The 15352-nt window shown below is 40.8% G+C and overlaps 1 protein-coding gene across 1 annotated transcript; it reads left to right on the forward strand.

The window, feature by feature from the left end:
- Positions 1 to 7751, forward strand: LOC146567668 (uncharacterized). Its single transcript, XM_085287624.1, has 3 exons — positions 1 to 150; positions 441 to 613; positions 5460 to 7751. The coding sequence occupies exon 3, from the start codon at positions 5495 to 5497 to the stop codon at positions 6983 to 6985; it is 1491 nt and encodes a 496-aa protein (XP_085143750.1). The 5' UTR covers positions 1 to 150; positions 441 to 613; positions 5460 to 5494; the 3' UTR covers positions 6986 to 7751.
- Positions 7752 to 15352: the final 7601 nt, after the last annotated feature.

Here is a 15352-nt window from a genome sequence, read left to right on the forward strand (position 1 = left end):
AGGAGACGAAGAGGAAGGAGGAGTGTGCGTACTGTGCTCTTTGCTGTGTCTTTCCGCCGTTTTAAAAATGGGCACTTTTTGAAGAACCCGCATCAAAGTATTGTGGAGAAGCGTCGTGTTAAATCTAATTGATGAACGGCAATTTGTCAGGTATGTATCGCAGCTGCGAAGACGAACGTACGTTCTCCTGCTAGGTTACAGCTGGTAGGAAGGTGCGTTCAGTGTCTCTTTGTAATTTTAAGTTTCCATATCAAACGAGATGAAAACAGTTATTTCTGGATGCGCAATTGTTCGCTGAGTTTGGTAAAAATGTGTTTTTGTAAACCACGTGATGATTTAAGTCATTTAATCTTTACAGAACATGTGAGCGAGGCTAAAAGAGCAATTTTTTATGTTTAGTAAACTGACGTTTCTAAATGTAACTGCTTTTATTTCATTAGTTCTGACGAGGACAGCTGAGTGATGTTGTTGGTGAGCTTGGATTAAATCATCTCTGTCCTCGTGGTGACTGACTTGGGGAGTGGAGGTCAGTGAGCCCATTGTCTCTGCTGGTCCGACTCCAACTACAAAGCCGGCCCGCTCGCCCCCTCCTGAGTCTGAGAGGAGATCCAGAGTAAGTCAGTTATAACTACACTGGTTGCTTAACTTTATCATTTTCTACAGGGTCTCTCTCTCTTAGCTCACTTTGGTTTGATTTCTGCCTTCTGTTTAGCCTCTCTGTTTGTCTGCCTCAGTACTTTAATGTTTTAAGAATAAGAATAGGAATAACTTTATTTATCCCGAGGGAAATTCTTTTGTCATGTACATGCTCAAAGCAGCAGGAGAGACAGACTTACTTTTATCATTTCAGTTAAACTCTTTGTTTCCCTTCATATGAAGGTGATGTCTGTGGAGTGATCTATGTGGAGATTGTGGGAAATACACATGTTGCAGTATTTCAATAAGTGTCAATAAATCAAGAAGCAAAATAATATTTAAACTAAAACACATTAAAAGAAGTGTTTTGCTTGTAACTGCATACGTGCCTGCACAGGGGCGGTTAGAACAGGATGTACTCAGGATGTGGCATACACGATCACGGGCCTCATAACGAACAACAGGAAACAGCTGTGGGTGAAAGGGTCTCGAAACTGCATTCTAAGTGTTGTAAAAAGCAGATGCAGCTAACTGTCGCTGATGCATGATATGTAACTTGCTCATGCATCTCGGGTGTGTACAACCCTTTAAATAAAGAAGTTCTCGTGCTTCCTCTTTTTCTCAGGGTTCCTGGGCTGTTGACCTGGTATTTTCAGTTCTTGTTCATTGTTTATCCTCTGCATGTTCTACTTCCTGTTTTATTGTGTTAGCCTTACTCTGTGCATTATGTTCTAGCTCCCTTCCCATTTATCATTAGTTCATTATGCTCAGCTGTTCTCTCACCTGTCTCTAGTCACTCATTTTTCAGCCTGTGTATTTATGTTCCTCAGTTCCACCAGTCCAGTGTCGTGTCATTGATGTTATGTTGTCGTTCCCGTCTGTGTTCAGTTATTTAGCCAGCCACTCAGTCTTTCAGTCAGCTAGTCAGTCTTGCCGTTGCTGCTTTGTCCATTCACTCGCACCAATAAATCCTCTTTGTTCTGCACCGTGAGTCCTGCGTTTGGGTCGTCTCTTCCACGCCTCCACACATCTGTGAGATCTACCCGACTACACTGAGGGTGGTATCGTGTACGTCTCCCACATATGTGCTTAATACATAATTGTTGTGTACTGGACCTGATCTGAGTCCAGTACACTTGTGTAAGCTGCTAACTCTTGTGATGGAGATTTCTTTATTTTATGTGTTGATCATATGTTTTGACAAAATGACTTTAGTAATATCTATAGTACATTTTGTGTGGCTTTGTTCTACATATAGGAAAACATCAAATATGTATTTCACAGGTTATTCCACACACAGATGGGTATTGTGAGTGAGTTGGACTGAAACTCCCAGGCACCATGAGACATGAGGCAGATAGTGAGACTCCTTCTCCTTATCTCCAGGGAGGAGGTGTTGAGATGAAAATATTTGAAGTGCCTCAATTCTATGCTTTATATTAACTAAAATGCCATATAAGCATATAGTGTAATATTAAGTGGCCCTGAAAAATAAAGACATTAGACTACGTGTCCTTGAGGGGTAGAATGCTGTAGACCAGCGGTCACCAACCTTTTTTGCACCACGGACCGGTTTATGCCCGACAATATTTTCACGGACCGGCCTTTAAGGTGTTGCAGATAAATACAACACAGTACTATTTAGATACAGAAACGTTTATATAATTATTTAGCCTTGTTGCACAAACATGCCTGCATAACTTAATAAATATAGAATTTGAAAAGTAACAAATGCTATCTAAAAAGATACACTAGCTACTAGATACATGTTCTGAAGAGTTTTGGCAAATAACCATTTGACATGTGCGTCTCACCTGCTCTTGTTCCATCTCTGTTCTGTCCTCATTCTCCTCTCCATCTCTCTCTCTGTTCCTCTCTCTCCCTCTTTGTGCTGACAATCAAGCCAAACACCAACATCATCAAATATACAGTTGAAACCAGATATTTATATACCCTTAAGATAAAAAAAAGATTTTTTAATTGTAACATCAAATCAGACTAAATGTTTATTTTTATAGATCGATAAATATAAAAACCATATTTGTTAACTTTAAGAGTAAAGAGAGAAACTATCTGTATTTCTTAATTGCAAATGGCACCAAATTGTATTCAAAATTGAGCCACACTTATGGAGCTCCACAATTATTTTCCTGGTGTTTTGGTTGACATCTCTTGATTTTCCCATGTCAAAGAAACAGGATCTGTGTTTTGCCTTATATGGATCCACAGGTGTGCCACCAATTTTCTCACATGGACTCTACGAACCAATCAGAAGCTTCTTCAGCTCAGAATAGAATCGTCTGGAGTTTTCTTATTAATTAACAATAAACTTAGTGCATATGTGCTCCTAAATTTGATGAAAGTGATAAAAAACAGAAAGCTCTGTCTCTCTTTATTCTGACATTTAACTAATTTAAAATATATTTCAATATTTATTTATCTAAAACAAAACAAGTTTACTCTAAATTGATTTTTAACAGTAAAAAAATGTTTTTATGTTTTCTCCCTAAAGTGTATCTAAATATCTGGTTTTAACTAGAGATGGACCGATCCGATATTACATATCGGTATCGGTCCGATACTGACCTAAATTACTGGATCGGATATCGGAGAAAAATAAAAAATGTAATCCGATCCATTAAATATCACGAAAGCACCTCACAAAACTTGCAACACGCCGTAACTCACCTCAGAACGTTAGCACGTCGGAGCAGTATGCATCACGTGATAGAGCGGCTGTGGCATGCGGGACCTGTCGGTGGTCTGGATAGCATGTGGAGCTTCGCTAGCAACCCGGCATTTCATCTCCGACAAAGTTATGTAAAGCAAGTGTGTAAGTCCATCTCTGAATGTTTGTAAAGCATTCCCACGTTAAGCTTAATAACCGATATATGGAGCGACTGCCTCTTCTTGCTGCTACTTCAATCATGAAACTGCTTAATGATCAGCTGATCGGCTTTTCTGTCGCGAGTCCGTGTCTCTTGTTTGTTTTTGGCCCACTTTGCACCAGAAAGAGGAAACCAGCGGCTGAACAACAGCAGCACGTTTAAGCTTGATCAGCTGTTGTTAGAATTTATTTAATATTACTTTCTACTCGAGGATCTTTTTCTACGTAGCTGACGCTGGTAACTGTCCAGGGGCGGATCTAGCAAAGTTTAGCCAGGGGGGCCGATAGGGCATGAACAGGGAAAAGGGGGCACAAAGACATACTTTTATTTCTGATTCTCATTTAAAATGTCTAGCTTTTAATAAATAATTATCTGACACCCAAAGTTTTATTCTGATGTAAAATATATAGAAGTCCAATACTGTATATAGTAACTATTAATTCTAATATACCCTAGTAAGCTATAGTGCTTTTTCCTTTGGGAAGGTACCATCTGTGCAGTCTGCAGTTCTGTTGAAGAAAGATGTTGAATCTATTTAATATTTCTTGAAAAATAATTGATTTCTGTGCATTTTTTTCACACTGCATCAAATTAAGGTTGATTACGTCGATTAAGCATCATGAGGTGGAGCGTGAGGGGTGGTTCCCTATTTTTTTATTTTTTTATTTTTGTTGTTGCTGGGAGTTGGAACCCTATTAGTTAGGTTGCTTAATATTTACGCTAAGTACTCTTTAAAATACCAGAATAGGGAGGATGGTGTAGGTTTAAGTTTATTAGATTGATCAGTATTGCTGAACTATGAAATATTTTTTTTGCATACAGGTATAACAGAATAGCTTTAGTGTTGTTGTTGTTTTAAACTTGATTATGAACTTATACAAAATGCAGCAAGATATTAAAAAAACAGTTTTATTGATTAAAAAATACTATATCGGATTCATATCGGTATCGGCAGATATCCAAATTTATGATATCGGTATCGGACATAAAAAAGTGGTATCGTGCCATCTCTAGTTTTAACTGTGAATATACTGCTGTGTATTGAAATTCCTCTTGTTTGGCATAGAATTATATTGAACAACATACACAGCATAATCAATAAGATAACATCTACCTAAGTTTTTTTCTTTGAAAGACGCCCCTTATGTCCATTGTTGTGTTCATCCGTACATAACTAAAAACAATTTAGAGTTATTTATTTAGCCGTGGAGGGTAACAACTAAAAATATGGAATAAACACACATGTAAGCTAAGACTCTCTAAAAAGAAAAACAGCATTGTTGTTCTGCTTTTCATTTTGCCATTTGTTGATTCACTCGAAGAGTGAGAAGCGTAATATGGGCCAAGTAATCAGTTTGATATCAATCTTTGGTGATACACCGTCATATTTACATTATTTGTACAATACGAGTGATTTGCTTTGGTACCTGGTTAAACTTAAGCTTTGCTCTGTCTGCAGCAAACTTGCAGGCAGCAGCTTCTCCCCCCTCGCTCACATGCGTAACTGCTGTCCTCAGCTAGTACCTGAGCTCGGGTCCTACCAAAATTAGGGGGAATTTACGACGGTGTGCAATGTGCTTCGAATGTTGTGTGTTGTTTTTGACAAGACCAAGAAAAAAGTCAGTCGAGACCAAGACCACGTAAAAGTTGTCTCAAGACGTCCAACTCTACTGGTACCTAAAAAAAGAAGATTTATACATGACGCACGTGAAAAGACCTAGGAAAACCGAGTTGACAATAAAAACGATAACAAAATAATGCTGAAAACCGATAAATGAGCTCACTTCAAATATTTACCACAGCATAGCGTCCCCAGGCACCTGAGACGTTTGGCAGATGGTGAAACTGTTTATCTTTGTGAGGTAAGAGGGGGCACTTGTGGATGAGCTGAAGGTATAGACCTGATGTCACTGTTTGGGTTCTTTGTCATTACAGGAAAAAGAAGTGAAAGCAGGCCGAAACCTCAGCACATGGATGACATCAACCAAAAACATCCAGCACCAGAAAGTAAAGATGAGCCAGCGGCGATCCCTGTGGAAAAGACTTTTCCTGCTATGAAGCAGCTCAGAAGACGCAAGTGCGCCAACAGGGAGGAGAGAAGCTTGAGCTGTGATCAGTGTGGAAAGACCTTTACTCAGATTGGTAGCTTAAAATCACATCAGCTGATCCACACCGGTGGGAAACCATTCAGCTGTGATCAGTGTGGAAAGTCTTTTACTCAGATTGGTCACTTGAAATCACATCAATTGATCCACACCGGTGTGAAACCATTTAGCTGTGAGCAGTGTGGGAAGTCTTTTACTCAAATTGGTAGCTTGAAATCACATCAGCTAATCCACACCGGTGTGAAACCATTCAGCTGTGATCAGTGTGAAAAGTCTTTTACTCAGATTGGTAGCTTAAAATCACATCAGCGGATCCACACCGGTGTGAAACCATTTAGCTGTGATCAGTGTGGAAAGTCTTTTACTCAGATTGGTAACTTGAAATCACATCAGCGGATCCACACCGGTGTGAAACCATTCAGCTGTGATCAGTGTGGAAAGACCTTTACTCAGATTTGTAACATGAAATCACATCAGTTGATCCACGCCGATGTGAAACCATTCAGCTGTCATCAGTGTGGAAAGACCTTTACTCATAGATCCAGCTTAAAAGAACATCAGGTTGTCCACAGCAAAGTTAAACCATTCAGCTGTGATCAGTGTGGGAAGACCTTTGCTCTGAGATGCATCTTAAAACAACATCAGGTCGTCCACACTGAATTTAAAGCTTTCAACTGTGATCAGTGTGGAAAGTCTTTTACTCAGATTGGTAGCTTGAAATCACATCAGCTGATCCATACCGGTGTGAAACCATTCAGCTGTGATCAGTGTGGAAAGTCTTTTACTCATATGTGTAACTTGAAATCACATCAGCTGATCCATACCGGTGTGAAACCATTTAGCTGTGATCAGTGTGGAAAGTCTTTTACACAGGTTAGTAGCTTGAAATCACATCAGCTGATCCATACCGGTGTGAAACCATTCAGCTGTGATCAGTGTGGAAAGTCTTTTACTCAGATTGGTAACTTGAAATCACATCAGCTGATCCACACGGGGGTGAAACCATTCAGCTGTGATCAGTGTGGAAAGTCTTTTACTCAGATTGGTAGCTTGAAATCACATCAGCGGATCCACACCGGTGTGAAACCATTCAGCTGTGAGCAGTGTGGGAAGACCTTTACTCATAGATCCAGCTTAAAAACACATCAGGTCGTCCACACTGAATTTAAAGCTTTCAACTGTGATCAGTGTGGAAAGTCTTTTACTCAAAAAGGTCACTTAGAGAGACATTATATGATCCATGTTGGAGTTAAATCATTTATCTGTGATCAGTGTGGAAAGTCTTTTACTGGGATTGATAGGTTAAAAATGCATCAGCGCATCCACAGTGGAGAGAAACCTTTCAGCCGTGACTAGTGCGGAAAATCTTTTACTGGCATTTGTCACTTAAAATCACATCAGCTCATCCACTCTGGTACTAAAAAATGTATGTGGTCAGTGTGGAAAGTCTTTCATCCATAACAAAAGTCTATTGAGGCATCAAAAGACCCACAAAGTGTCCTCCTGTGAGAAAAGGGGCAGACCAATGGGACATTACCCTGACAGGGTTCATTTGAACACAGTGGGAGAAACGGGGGTTCTGAACAAAAGTTCTTCTGGATGCTGCGTCAAACTTAAAAAGCTTGAGATCAGGCCTCACAGAATCGCAGCTTGTGTTCCATTTTGTTTCATGCATTTAATTGACTGGTGCATCTTTGTTGTCTTATATTTTGGCAAAAGTTTAGCAAGTTAAACTTCACTGGCTGTGTCCACAAACAGCATACAGACTTAACATTATTCCCATCTTCTGATAACAAGAAAAGGCTAAATGTCAGAACAGTTCACCTTCTGGGTCAAACTATCAGATCCGTTACTGTTTATTTGGCCATTCATCGTGAGGTAATTATCAGTGTCACTGCTGTGCCACTTCTGTTGCAGCTTACCAATGTGCAATGTGTTTTCATTGGTCCCTGTTGTCTTACAGGATGTGAGTCTGTTTTGATTCATGAAGAGACAAACCATGTTTTTTTTTTTATGTTGCACTGAAAATATTATTACTGTAAGTCGTAAATGTCTGTCATTTAACCAGGCAATATGTAAACACATTTACTTTATCCTATGAATAAAATGAATTAAGATGTAACGCATCTTTCTTATTGTCTGAAAAATTGCAGCCTGCGGTCCCAGCTGACTGTAACTTAGGTGTGGTGCCACCTTCTGGCAACACCATGGAGAATGTTTGTGGACCGTTTTGACCTTTTGATTCTTGTGTCTGGTCTTTTTGTGGGTCCCTATTCGCTTTAACAGCATCTCCAAGGATTTCAAACACCGATTCCTGCATCCTCAGGACATGTGGATTTGCTGAGGACACAATTTCTTTGAAGGAAGTACAGGAGATTAAAAGGATTTAATATAAAACACAGTAAAGATAAGGTTTATAGGGTATAATCAACGTAACGTTACAGGAAAAAAGTAGGCACAATTGAAAAGACAGAAATTATTATAGTATATAGAGACTAGTTGGACAATGTAGAAGAAGCAATTGAAGTGAAAGAGAAGAAGATTGTTGGGTCTGTGTTTCCACAAGCTCCACTAGTCTAGGGACTTATTCATCATGAGGAAAACAAGACAGTCAGCGATCGATCGATTTGCTTGCAAAGGAGGCCTCATCGGTATCTACCACAAAATGACCCCAAATCCGGCCTCCGCTTGCTGCCTTTTATTGCAAAAGCGCCTCCCACCGTAAACCCGCCAAATGGTTCTAAAACAAGACACTATGTGTCTGTATGTGTAAACATCTGTATGCATGTGCAAGAACGTGTGTGTGTGTGTGTGTGTGTGTGTGTGTGTGTGTGTCCATGACTTCCTGCTCACCAAAAGGATCATAAAAGCAGGAAACAACATCACAAGGAACAGATCTTCCAGAGAGAGTGCATCTGCAATAAAACCTCCCCCAGCACAGAGTGGGTGGAGACGTGGTCAGGATCAAAGGACTGGCTTGATCCTATAGATTGAACTAAGACCTAACAAATTTAAGAAACACAATGACAACATTCAACAATTAGACTTAAAGATATACAGTGGGGCAAAAAAGTATTTAGTCAGCCACCGATTGTGCAAGTTCCCCCACTTAAAATGATGACAGAGGTCAGTAATTTGCACCAGAGGTACACTTCAACTGTGAGAGACAGAATGTGAAAAAAAAATCCATGAATCCACATGGTAGGATTTGTAAAGAATTTATTCGTAAATTAGGGTGGAAAATAAGTGATTGGTGGTAATTGGTGGCAACAGTAGCAAGGCTGTTCATGCGGCCTCCCGCAGGTCCAGCAGCAGCAGCAAAACAGTTCAGGCAGCCTGCCACGGGTCCAGCAGCAGTGAAACAGTCTAGGCGGCCTGCTATGAGACCAGTGGCAGCAACGTTGCAGCTCAGGCAGTGACAACATAACGGCTCTGGTGGCTCTCAACAGCTCCTTAGCTGTTGGCCTGGAAAGTGGCCGGTGATTATGGGTCTTGGCTGATGGCTGGTGTTTTGCTGATAGACTTGGAAGCAGCGGTGCAGACCGTGCTGGATGAGGACGCGGCCAATCTCAAAGCATACTTTTCTGTCTACAGTTTTGGTGAAAGTTGTCTACTTGCAGGCCCACCTTGATTTTAACAAGATCTCGGAAAAATTCCAATATATTTTTAAATCACTAAATTGCACTGAGACTGCACTTTTAAGGATTTTTAATTATATTCTTTTAACTTTGGAATCCGGCAGCTGTCATGTATTTAATATATATTGCCCCTGTTGCCCTGGCAACAGACTTTAGAAAGGAGAAGTAAAGAAAAGAGGAAGTTCAGTGCAGAGCTGCACTGGAAATCTGACACAAAGAAAGAGGAACTGAGTAAACTGAGGGTGTGTGTGTGACGTAGCCAAACTAGACACATACAGTTTCATCTTATGATTTTTTCAGAGGTGTGGGTGCATGATAGCGCCTAACAGCTCCCCATTCCCGGGAATGCAAAATAAAGATCACTTTTTGAGTTAGACCACTTTGAGCCCGCCAAAAGAATGCAAGGAACCGAATTTAATACAGCCCTGCTGCCCTTTTATTGTTGGTCCTGTCAGCAGCTTTTGACACGGTCAACCATGACATCCTGTAATCACAGCTAGAATTTCATCCTGGACTAAAAGGATGTGCCCTCCAGTGGTTTCTGCCCTACTTGTCAGGAAGGTCTTTTTACATTAATATTGGCCTGGGGGAGATATAGGAGAGGTGGAGGAAGATCTCAGCCTTGGTGTCTATTGTCTTGTGTAGTCTGGAAGATGAGTTGATGACAGGTTGGGTGCAGTTTTCTCTGTGGTGGGGTCAGGTGGGCTGTCCCGGACTCTGTGGGGCCGGGCGGCGCTGCTGGGCCCAGGGAGGCATCCCCCTGGTGGGTTGCAGTGTATGGTATCCATACTCTGCAACCCACCAGGGGGATGCCTACCGGGTTCAGCGGAGGTGCTGGGCCCAGGGAGGGGCCACTTGCCCCTTCCTTCACTCCCCATCTCCAGCTGCCTCCCTCTTCTCGCTCCACCACAATCACCCACACATGCAGGGCCTTGGGGTAAAGGTGTGTCACCAGGGTGCAGAGGAGGCTACCCCCCCCCCCCCCCTTCTGTCCCCTTCCGGCTGCCTGTGTCTCAATTTTATCCCACAACTTAGACATTCACATTACTCACACTCTCATAACACATACATATAGGATCTTGGGGGTGGGCACGCTACACGGCATCCAGAAGACCATCAGGGTGTACACCTCACCTCTTGCCCACCTGTCAACTTTAAATACACATAGACATTGAGGGCTATCAGGAGGGGCTATGCGCTTACCTGCTGCTCTCTGGCAGGTAGCTCAATGCCCTCCTGGGTTTAAATGCACCTTAGAACACACATGCATCAACACTACGTATGAGTGGGCAGAGAGAGATTTGGAGTCTTCTCACACCCCCGTTCTCTGCAACCTGCTGGAGCGGGGGGGCTAGGAGGATGAGTTGGCCGTCCAATTGGGGTCTGGAGTGTGGGGCCTCCCTGCAGCTGCGGAGTCGGGGCGGTCTGCTTCTCTGCTTAAACCCCAGGGAAGAGGGTGTCACCACCTGTGCCTGGGTGCAGTTTCCACCTCCAAGGCAAGAGTACCTAGACCTGGGGTATAGAGTACGCTTGGGGAGTGTGATTGTGTGTAATGTGTCTATTTATGTCTGTCTCCACTTTTGGGTGAGTGTTGAGTAATCGCGTATGAGAGCATGAGGGTGGGAATGGATGTTTGTATCTGTGTGTGCCTGTATGTCTGTGTCGATATGTCAGGTCGGATATCAGATGCCACCTGTCTAGGAACATCTCAGGCCCTCCATGGTTTGGAGGCCTATCTCCCCCCACCACTTCCCCTGCCGGTGGAAGATCCCCTCAGACATCAGTGCATTGGTGGTTCTTTGTGTCCGGGGATGGGCGTCCAGGTACACACCGGCTCACTCCTGGTGGCTGCTTGTCGGGTCCTGGAGCCTGGGGCTTTTCTTTCACCCAATCATGTCTGTCCCGTGTGTAGCAAGTGAAAATAAAATAAAATAAACAATAAAAGCAAAGGTGAATCAAATACACCAATACGGCAAGGTGGGATGGTCCATTTGGTAAAGTAAATCTGTTGGGCATCTTCCTTTGCCTTTAGACAATAATTCTGATGGCAAAAGAACCAAACAGGACAGGCAGGGAAAAAAAGCAAAATATATGGGCCCCTAGCTCTAAAATAGCACCTCTTAAATATGTTGTACCTCCAGGCTCTTTTTTGGGTCCTGCCCTGTTTGCACTGTATTTGTTGTCATTGGGTTCCAACTTTTCGCGTTACAACATTTTATTCCACTGCTTTGCTGATGATTTCTAGATTTATCTGCCTTTAAAAGCAGGGTCACACCGTCCACAGCTTTTATTACGCTGCCTTGATGACATCAAACAGTGGATGTCTATAAAATTTCTACAGCTAAACCAAAACAAAACTGAAGTTATCATTGTCGGCAACATTGTCAATAATCACATCAATAGCACTCTGCCCCCTTTCCTCCAACTATAAGACACACATAAAAAACCTACCTTGTCTACCTCGATGTTTTTTTTTTAAATTGAATAAGCAGGTGAGTACAGTAGTCCAGTCCTGCTTCTTTCAGTTAAGACAGCTAGCCAAGGTAACACCGTACCTCCCCGCGAATGTCTTCGAACGTGTCATTCACCTTTTCCTTACTTGCAGATTGGACTACTGCAATTCATTGTATTTTGGTCTCAACCAGGCCTCCATTCATCGTCTTCTGATGGTCCAAAATGCAGGTACTCACCTGCTAACTGGTACCAAACAGAGAGAGCATATAAACCCACTTTTATTTTACCTACACTGGCTTCCTGTCTCCTACAGGATCCAACTAAAACTTTTACTTTTTGTTTTTAAGTCACTCAACGCCAAAGTCCCCTCTGACCTGTCTGAGCTCCTTTGTGTTTATGCTCCAGGAAAAACCATGTGTAGTCACTCAAGGTTAATGCTGCACATCCCACAGACTAATCTCAAATCTCTGCCATCTCTGTGGCAGGTCCCAGACTTTAGAATAGTCTTCTCTTAGATGTTAGATCTTCACAAACACTTGATGAATTTAAATCACTACTAAAGAAACAGTTTTATGCCCTGGCTTTTAACACACGGTCCCCCCCCCCCCCCCCCCCCCCCTCTTTTGGTGGTCCTCATCGGGTCCTCGTACTCTGGGGTCTCTGGATGTCTGGGGCCTGGATCTCCTCCATACCTGCTTCATGCCTTGGGGGACGGGGCTATGGCTCCCCACACTCCCTAGCAGATCGTTACATGGAGAAACCTTTGGAATACAAGCATGCTGATCCACACAGGTGTGCACACAGGTGTACACACGGGTGTTCACTAGTTTATTGTGATGGTGCTGCATTTATCATGTTGCCCTTTTTTTTTGTTTTCTCTTCTGTTTTTTTTCTCCATACAGGTGATCCAGGTGTTTTGTTTGTTTTTCTTTCTTTCTTCCCCCCTTCTCACCATCTCTTCTCCCCTTTGGTTTTCTTTCTCTCCCTCTCTTTCTTTCATTCTTTCTCCCTGTCCTATCCCCCAGTCATGTCTGTCCCGTTTGTAGCAACCGAAAATAAAATAAATACATAATTATAATAAAGGTCAATCAAATGGACCAATATGGCAAGGCCATGATGATCCACTTGGTAAAATAAATCCGCTTGGCATCTTTCTTGGCCTTAAGACAACAATTCTGATGGGTAAAGATCCAAATGGGACAACAACAACAACAACAAAAAAAGAATCTTCTAAATAACTCATGAAAGAATAAAGTTACGTTGAAACCAAAGGAAAAAAAAGTTTATGGACATTGAGAAGAGGGTTGAGAATAATGAAATGCTTACACAGAAATGTGACGAATACATTTCTGAAGTTGAACGCTACAACCGCTTTTCCTTTTCTGCCAGCAGAAAAGGAAAAGCTTCCCAAGATCTTAGACATTGCTCATCGAGTGGGGAAACCTAAACAAAATTACCGGAAACCCTTAGGGATCATCATCCAGTTCATGGATTGAAAGCTGCCAAGAACAATCCTTTCCTTCAAAATAATCATCTGCGGTTCACTGAAAACCTGATGAGAGAGGACAAAGAAAACAGACTGAAGCTGTGGCCCATTATAAAGAAAGCACGTGAAGAAGGGAAATCTGCTTACTTTGTTCAAGCAATGTAAAAGGCATATCGCTAATAGGCAAAGATTTACTCATAACACAGGTAGCTGATGACACTACATTATTCCTAAAAGATGAGTATCAAATTTCTATTGCTATTGAAACAATCTCAACATTTCTTAAAGTTTCTGGATTGTACTTGAATATTCCTAAATGTGAACTTATGGCAATAAAAGAATGTTCAAAAACAGCTTTGTGTAACCTTCCAATAAAACAAGAAGTTCGTTATTTAGGTATTTGAATAACCAAAAACCAGGAAAGAAGAATTGATCAAAATTCTATCTTATTCTAGTGAAACTCAAACACAGATTTACTCAGTGGCTCTTAAGAGATTTATCATTAAAAGGCAGAGTATTAAAAACTAAAGCAGATGCATCTGCTTTAGTTTGCATCTCTCGTCTTATTATGCTGCATTGGCATTTTACCTTGATAATAAAATCATAAAAGAGGTTGATAAGTTACTTTTCAACTTTACTTGGAAAAATAGGACACACTACATTAAAAAAACAGTTCTTATGAACTCCTGTGTCATGGAGGACTTACTGTGTTAGATTCTGACACTTGTGGGATTATAATATTACCTTATGCCATGTTAGACCCCTAATTAAAGATTGTGAATTATTATGTAGCTTTAGTTTGCATTATTCTCCTGAATTAGAAGAAGCTGATAACTATTACATTTGTTAAACTGATTTGCATTACATTAGACTGCTGATTTATTGTGAATGAATGATATTGTTTTATGATGCATTATACTGCTGAGTTATAAGAAATACTGTTCGCAGAAAGTCATCGCCTTATTTGTCTGATTAGAAGAGAACAGAATATATTGGAGTTTTCTGCCCCATCTCAGCAGGAGCAGATAAACAGGGAGCCAAGGTCGTAGCTTAGGCGCTGTGTGAGAGAAAGCATGTGAATGTTTAGGCTTTTATGATAAGGTGGGGGCCACTAGAGGCTATAAGAGTTTGATCAATGCTCCACCATTTTGAGATATGATGCTGTCTGCGTACGGTGTCCATCTCCCACGCGTGTGATCATTAAAATCATCGTTTGACTCAACCCGGCCGGACCAGTGTTGTTATTTTGGTTTTCCTCTTGTATCCATCCCCAATATTTGAATCCATAACACACTCTTAATAACACATTCAAAATAAATTGGTTAAAAAAATCGAATTACTAATTCTACATCCATTTGGAATACTATATATACCTATGTACATGTTTTCTAAGTTAGGTGGCACTGATTTTTTCCTTACTTGTAATTTTAATATTCATAAAATCCCCATAAAAACCTCTGTTTTTCATCGCCAAGCTTTTTTTTTTTTAGCATGGACTCTTATATAGAAGCAGAACTTTAGTCCGCACAGTTATTATATGTAGAATAACAAGGATATCTTATATAAAAGAAAATCTCTCTTCTTAGGGAGTTGGTTTAGGAATAATATTGTTTTAGTCGACCAATTATTCAATTCCAATGGTATGCTTTTTTCCTATAAAACATTTTGTCTATATTTAATAATTTAGCTGTAAATCGTGATGATTATACAAAAACATTTGGCTCAAAACCATCACAGGTTTGTATGCTTTTTAAGAATAAACCTAATATCACTTCATTCCACAGGCCGTTGGCATCTTTATTATAAACTTTTGTTGGAAGATGTGCTTTTCTAAGAATTCTAAAAACAACAACAAATCTATCAGATCTTTATTTCAGGATAGTATAACCACAGAACCGTATGTAATTTTTTTTCTGGAACCGGTTGCCTGTCGATATTATGTGGAACGAAGTTTGGAAGACGAAGTTTTTAATTACCAACAAAGTTAAAGACATTTATTATAAATTAATACACAGAATTTACCCATCTAAAGATTATCTTCAAAGCAAATTCAAATTAGACATTGATGCAAACTGCAGATTTTGTCAAAAGTGCAAGGAATCTACTATGCAGCTTTTTTGGTTTTGTAACCTTGTGCAAGACTTT

Source organism: Mchenga conophoros, linkage group LG9 (genome assembly GCF_057382185.1).
Source record: "Mchenga conophoros isolate Kocher_MC1m ecotype Shallow Benthic linkage group LG9, M_conophoros_male_GT1.1, whole genome shotgun sequence".
NCBI classification, from domain to species: Eukaryota; Metazoa; Chordata; class Actinopteri; order Cichliformes; family Cichlidae; genus Mchenga; species Mchenga conophoros.

Bases quoted from the DNA above. Each gene is read 5' to 3' on its own strand.
- LOC146567668 (XM_085287624.1), top strand. From the start codon at position 5,495: ATGGATGACATCAACCAAAAACATCCAGCACCAGAAAGTAAAGATGAG.